This window comes from Plasmodium gonderi (genome assembly GCF_002157705.1).
Source record: "Plasmodium gonderi DNA, contig: Pgo-contig_945, whole genome shotgun sequence".
Classification (NCBI taxonomy): domain Eukaryota; phylum Apicomplexa; class Aconoidasida; order Haemosporida; family Plasmodiidae; genus Plasmodium; species Plasmodium gonderi.
The window spans coordinates 1-7,750 of record NW_021629577.1 but is presented as its reverse complement, the minus strand read 5'-3'; the positions used below and the strand labels follow the sequence as shown (position 1 = coordinate 7,750).

Here is a 7,750-nt window from a genome sequence, read left to right as displayed (position 1 = left end):
AAAAAAAAAAGAAAGAAAGAAAAGATGAGTACAAGTATTATCTTATTCTGAATGTATAAATAATAATAAAAAATTAATGCTTTTTAGAAATAATAATTCAAGGGTTAAGATATAGTTATAAAATTGATTATTTATTAAAATTTATACCATAAAGAATTAAAGATCATGAACATTAAATGATCAATTTATACAGAATATATAAGCATAATATTATATTAATCTAATATGTAGGAGATGTTCGCTTAAATTATACTATATAAAATATTGTAATTAGTATATTGTGTGTATAATTGCATCATCAAAATTTAATACTCATTTAAATAAACATATCTATATATAACAATTATAAGTGCACATTACAAATATAGGCTTATGTAGTTTATTATACATGCATTCTAATGTAAATATAATGTTAAATAATTTTTACACATATTTTAACTGTTATTTTCATGTGTTATAGATATTATATTTTTTCATTTTTATATATCTTTTATTATATCACAAATAGGAAATATATAACATTTTTATCTCAAAATGATAGATATATTTGACTTATTCCTTTTGATATAAGTTTTATTTTTATTATAAGTAATCCGTAATATATTTTCCCTTAATTTTATATATTATTAAATAATACATGTTTTCCCTGTTTATAATAGTTAAATTCATAAGAATAATATATTATTAATAACAAAAAACATAAGTCGGACAAAATAGTGGCATTTATTTTAATGTTATAAATATATTACATAATATGCTAATATATCATTTTAATTAACCTTATATAATATATGTTTTTTCTTATATTTATATAATTCATATAATAAGCGAATAATTTAATCTATATTATATTTTTACATAAATGTTTTATTTTATAATATAAAGATACTTTTTAATAAAAATATATTTATAGAACACTCTAGACACAAAATAATTGTAAATCATTTATTTTGAAAATATGTGACCATAATATATATACTAAAAATTATATAAACAAGTCATAATAATATACAAATTATATTATAAAATATTTCATATTAATATCTCTATAATTATTTTTCAAAGAATCATATGTACTTATTATAATATATATTTCTCATTGTGTATGGATTATGTATTAAAATCTCTTTATTTCAATGAGTAAAATATTATTTAATTTAGGAAATATTTATATTAATAATAATTCCATAATTATATATTTACTATATATCTGTTTAAACTATATGTATTTATTCATAAGTTTTCTTTCGTGCTTATTATTCTTTGATTTGTAACTTGCTTACAACAAATTACAAATGAAAAATATATATTAATATATGTGTAATTTCTAATAAATTACAAGATTAAATTTTAAAATTTGTAATAGAAATTTACGATACAAAAAATATTTAATTTTATGTGTTGTTAAATATATTTAAATAAAGTAAAATTATTATAAATCCAGTTTTTATTTTTTCAGTATACAATGTTAAATGATGTAAGTTGTGATACGTAAATTTTATATGCTTATATTATGCTAAAAAATACCTTGATTTGTTCATGGATTATTTTAACACTATATCAATAATATTACTTATTTAACTTTTCATTAATATATATATATTCTATAATTTATATGTTTTGTATTAGTATTTAGATTACGAAGATTACGTATTGTACAGGGATAAAATCCCTAATTTCCCCGATTATCAAGGTAGTGATGTAGGTATTAATGATTTCCTGAGTACCCAAAGTATTGAAAAAAATATAGAACAAAGTATTTTTTCTTATTGTAGGATTATAAAAATATATATTAACAATGTTAAGGCGAAAAAATTAAATGACAGCTATAAATGTGGCAATTTTATTAAATACTGGATAAAAGCAAAAATTGAAGAAGAACATAATAATGAATCTGAAAATATTTTTAATTATTTGAATGAATATGTTAAAACTCTTAATTCTGATCCACATGTAAACCAATGTACTTTTGAATTTGAAAGTTCTGATGATAAAAACTATGAAAAAATAGAATATCTTTATAATATATATAATGAATATTGGCTTATAATTCATTGGATCACAAATAATCATCCTGGTGCACCATTATGTACTTATATTCCACGTTTTATTAATAACTATAATACACTCATAAAAACCCTTAAAGTTTCTGAGGATAAAGATTTGCTTACTAAATTACATTATATTAGATATCTATGTGAACGTAATAAATCGATATCCGATAAAAAGTGCAGCAAGGAATTTGACAATGTAGAGGGTGAAAATGGATCCAATGCTTATGAATTGTTTTGCAAGTCATACGAATCATTAGATAAAAAACATAATCACACGACACTTACAGAAAATGAACTTGCACAAAGTGCCGATTTAGAAAATGAACTTGAAAAAAAGGGAGATTTAGAAAAAGATCTTGTTATAATTTATGCTAGAAGTAATACGAATAGAAATGTTATAATTACAACAGTACTCATTTCCATATTAATAGGAACAATTTTTTTATATTTCTATAAGGTTAATAATAATTTAAGTTTGAAATAAACATATGTTATGCTTATTTTTATATTACATTTAAAGAATAAGTTATTTCATAAATAATGTATTTTTAAAAATTCATTAATATTTCATTTCTATTAATAGTTTACAGAATCATGGAAAAATACACGTCTTCGAATTAAAAGAAAAAATAGAAAGAGTATGGATATGGAAGACAAACTGTGCGAATATATAACGTGCAAATATGAGGGTGATGATGGAGTTCCTGATGAAAAGGAGTATAATATAATTTATACTTCTGCTAGATAATCATATAATGCCTATTTAAAAATATGACTTTTCAACTTATTCTATTTAAATTTGTAGTAACTAGTTATACCCATAAATAATTATAAAAAATTTAGGAATATATGCAGCTGATTATACTTATAGTATAGGAATATATTTCTTTTATACATTTTTTAATTACATATAGTATATTAGTACACTAATACAAAAATTATCGCAAATAATAATATGTGAAAAGTAGCTTCTTATTTAAAAGCATTTAGAATAAAAGTAATTAAAAACGCAATTAAAAAAAAATAGCATATGTATATAATTTAATGTAATAATATGTTTTTGTATTTTTTGTTTGATTTATATTATTATATTATAATATACACGTTTTATATATATTATGTACAATATTAAGGTTAATATGAATAATATAAATATGCTGTGTTTTTTAACAGGTAAAATTATAAGAACAAGCCTTATATTTTTTCCAATAATATATTATCGCATGTTATATTTAATTAATGAAATCTTCATGATTTATTTATATTTTATCATATTTCTTTTATTTATGCTGAATTTTATATAATACTGATATTTTTTTATTTTATATTTAACATTCTATTGTGATCCTAAAAATTCTTAAATTATGAACTTTTGTGTTTTCTTTAAAAGATAAAACGTTAAAGAATCTAGAACACAAGTTCTATTTATGGAATATTATATGTGATGCACAAGGTTTTAACATATATATGCATATATAAAATCACATTCCATAATTTTTAGTAATTACAAATGTTAGAATAACAATGTTTTTTATGTTTAAAATATAATAAGATTTACATCAAATATAAAATATAATAGGAAAAAAATGTATATTCTTTATATACAAGAAAATGCATTGTGCAAATATCAATAGATTTATCTAAATAGATCTTTAATATTTTCTTTACACAAAAATATATTGTAGAAGAATAATTATAAGTAATTAAATATGTCATGATATATCCCAAAAATGCATAAAATTCTACTTCTTGAATTATGTGTGAAACTGTAGAAAGATATATTCTTTTATAAAAATAAGTTTTAAAAGCATAACTGTTTAAACAAATATGCGGTGATAGTAATAAAATTTCATTCTTAATATAAATAACATTGTATAAATTTTATATTATTATATAAAAATTTTAATATTATGATTATGAAATGAGTTTAATATATTAGAAAAGAATATATGAAATATTTAAAAATAATGCGTTTTTTTTATTGATAAGTAGGAATTAAAAATTTTTAGTAATAAATATATTTATACAATACATCATAATTTAACACTATATTCAAAAATTTTTATACATTGTCTATGCTCTTTGTACGATCATGATTGTCTATCTATTATTATGTTACTACTCAAATTAATAATAACTTTTCTCGTTATTCACTTCCTAGCTATGACAATATCTTTTACATTTATATAATTTTAATCATCCCTTTGATTGTTGGGTTCAATGTGCAATTATAACATATATTTTTTGTGTGTTTTATCATTCATACATATTATAATTAATGTGTTTGTATTTAATTCGAGTATTCACATAGAAGTCAATATATATAAGGATTAAATATAGAATGTACTTCATTTTACAATTTTTCTTTATATTTAACGCATAATGTAGTTACTATTACATGATTTTTTTGTACAATTATATATGTTATATTTATAAATAATACTCATTACGTTAACTAACATTTTATTATACTAATGCGCTATATTTACTTAAATGTTTTATTAAAATGTATATTTTTCTTTTATTATGATTATTAACTATATGAATGTATTCCTACATTTTTTAGGTTAATTTATGCGTATTTCTAATTATTATACATTTAAATATAGTTTGTAAATAAAAGTTTTACCTTTTTTCGTAAATGTTTTAAGATTGTCACCTTACAGAATTATATGTTATGTTATACATTTTTTCATGAGGAACTGCACAATCAAATTCATATTTTCTTATTATATATTCACATGGCTCGTGATTCATATTCATTTTCTTTCTCATCTTTCTTTGAAAACGAAAATGTAAACTGTTCCAAGATTCTCTAAACTAAGGACAGAGTGATATTTTAATGAATTCTTAATAATATTAATATATAATGCAATTTATTGTCTAAATTTAACATAAAAATGGTCATACAATGATTACTTTTAAATTGAATTCTTACTAACCTTATAGAAATATAAAAAAATTCCTCCGAAAACTGCGCAGACGAATACTGTTGTTAATATAAGATATTTATTGGTATTATTAATAGGGAAAAAGTTAACAGAATTTCCTTGTATATGCATTATTTGGTCTCGTACATTCCATTCTTTTTTTAGATTATTGCATCTTTCTCTATAATATGCGGAAATATTCTTATCACTTATGTTTGGAAAATTATCGTCGCAGTTTTTATTAGATATAAACTTATTATATTCATATATGCACCTGATATATATTAATAAAGGAAACAAATCAGCATCCCGGGGTGATATAGTGCTATCTAAGATTTCATTATATTTATTAATAAAACATTTAATATAAAGACATTTAGTTGATAGATAGTCATACTTTGTGATCAAATGTTTTATCATCCTATACTCATTATATACATCATATAGTTTTTGTATTTTTTTATATTTTACATCATCATCAACTTTTATATCGAATATGCATCCACTTTCTTTTGGAACAATATTATATGTATCAATATTATTATTCAAATAATTAATTATACTTTTACGTTGATTATTATATTTAATTGTCAGATCATTTTTTAACCAGTATTTAATATAATTGCATGTTCTATTTTTATCCAATGAATCATTCTTATTAACATACTCAAAATACCGTTTTATTATCCAAAGATAAGTAGAAATAATATCTTTTATATCTTTTACATTTTCTTCACTTATCGGGAATTCGTCAATTTTTATTGTACTACCTTTATCTCCAACGGCATTAGATATTGTACCACTGTATAATACATAATCATCGTAATTCAAATACTAATAGAAAATATATGAATTATAGAATATATACATATTAATATAAATATAAAATGTGTAATATTATAGGTAAATTTTTAAAAGAATCCATGCAAAGTAGTAAGATATTATTTTGAATCATAAAAGTATATAAAATTTACGTTTCTCTACTTACTTCAGTTGACATTGTGTACATAAAAAATAATAACAAATATAATGTTATTATTATTTTATTTATAAATATTGAACATCAGATAACATTAAATATTATTTTCATTGTGAATTTCTATTACTATTTTTAAAATTTAATCATTTAATTTATTAGAAATTACATTTCTATTAATATATATTTCTCTAATATAATTTGTTCTTAACATGTTAGAAATCAGCGAATATTAAGAGAGAGGAAAAATGGATGAATTAATATATATATTTTAAACAGATATATAGTAACCATAGAAACATTAAATTATTATTAATATAAATTGTTTAATGTTTTAATATTGCTTTACATATTTGAGCATATTATTTTTTATACATAATGCATATAGAATGCTTAATGTATAATATGATAACTACATATTTTATCTTGATAGAGAATTTTGCAGACAATGATATAAATTGTTTTATAATATAAGTTATATTTTTATTATGATATGTATATATAATTATAGTACAAGTATTATGGGAAAGTTTTTTAAAAGTAAAACAATCACTTCTATTTCATGTTTATGATGTTCTATAATAAATATATATACATTTAAATATATCTTCATATTATAAGAGTAAATGTTTATGTTAATAAGAAAAAATAATATATATTAAATTATGTGTTTACGCTACTGATTTCATAATTATAAAAAACAAAAATTATTATACAAATATGAATAATGTTCATTATTAATTCAGGGTATAGGTTTAGGGTTCAGAGATTTATCATTTTTTTATTGTTTATATTTTAGGCTAATGCGTTTAGTTTTCTATATTTTAGATTTAGTGTTCTGGGTTTAAGTTTAATTATCAGAGTTCAATATTCTTTCTTTACGTCTGATGTTTACGATTTAGCATAATGTTTTAATCTTATAGTTCTATTATTAGTTATTTCTGTATTTAGTTTTGTTTTCATATATTAAGTTTTATTTTATTGAGTATTGCTGTTGATTACTCTTTTCAATGTTTTGTTACAACGGTTTTATCATTCGGATACATTTCCATTAAAATTTTTAATATTAGTACGCTTTGATGTGAACGTGTATTCCCAATTGATAGGTATTAGTATTTTTTTTTGAATTAGTATATTTGTCATTAAGTGTTATTTGATGTGTATATATTTCATATTCATTGTATTCATAATTATATACATAAACAACTAGTATATTTTATGCATTACTTAAAATGATTTTCTATTTAATTGTTTTAGAAGCATTTATATTTAATTACTCATGTATGATTATTCATGATTACATTTAATTTGTGTTATTTATTTTGAATGTTATGAAATACCATTTTGATGATCATGATAAAGATAATTAAAATTTTATATATTATTATTATTTTCATCAGGGGCATTATTAATATATATGAACAATAATTTAAATCGAATATATATTATTTATATAGTGAATCATATTACTATATAATGTATTGATTGAATGTAGTTGACCTTTTTCTGTTGTCAGTTTTAATTGGGGATTTATGACAACAGTGAGATAAGAATTCTTTTGAAGTCAATACTTGTAAAGGTATATTATTCGGATAGTCGGCTATTGCTTTAGAACTTTGATCTTTATTTAAAAAAGAATTAGTGATAATATGTGCGCTATATTGTTTCCGTGAGCTCTTTCCTTTTTAGACTAATTTTTTATCTTCAGTATAATTTTGAATTACATACTTTCAGAACCTTCAATTTTATATAGATCTGAACATTATACTGAGCATATTTTAAGTTACTCT

The 7,750-nt window shown here is 20.1% G+C and overlaps 2 protein-coding genes across 2 annotated transcripts; one reads left to right on the top strand and one right to left on the bottom strand.

The window, feature by feature from the left end:
- Positions 1-1,465: 1,465 nt before the first annotated feature.
- On the top strand, positions 1,466-2,802 carry PGO_004485 (variable surface protein; the record flags this gene model as incomplete). Its single annotated transcript, XM_028691489.1, has 3 exons — positions 1,466-1,477; positions 1,630-2,511; positions 2,638-2,802. The coding sequence occupies 3 exons, from the start codon at positions 1,466-1,468 to the stop codon at positions 2,800-2,802; spliced, it is 1,059 nt and encodes a 352-aa protein (XP_028547290.1).
- A 1,907-nt stretch (positions 2,803-4,709) lies between these two features.
- Positions 4,710-5,984, bottom strand: PGO_004480 (variable surface protein; the record flags this gene model as incomplete). The annotated part of the gene is made up of 3 exons (XM_028691488.1): positions 4,710-4,874; positions 4,997-5,818; positions 5,973-5,984. 3 exons carry the CDS (start codon positions 5,982-5,984, stop codon positions 4,710-4,712), a joined length of 999 nt encoding a protein of 332 aa, XP_028547289.1.
- Between the last annotated feature and the right edge of the window lie 1,766 nt (positions 5,985-7,750).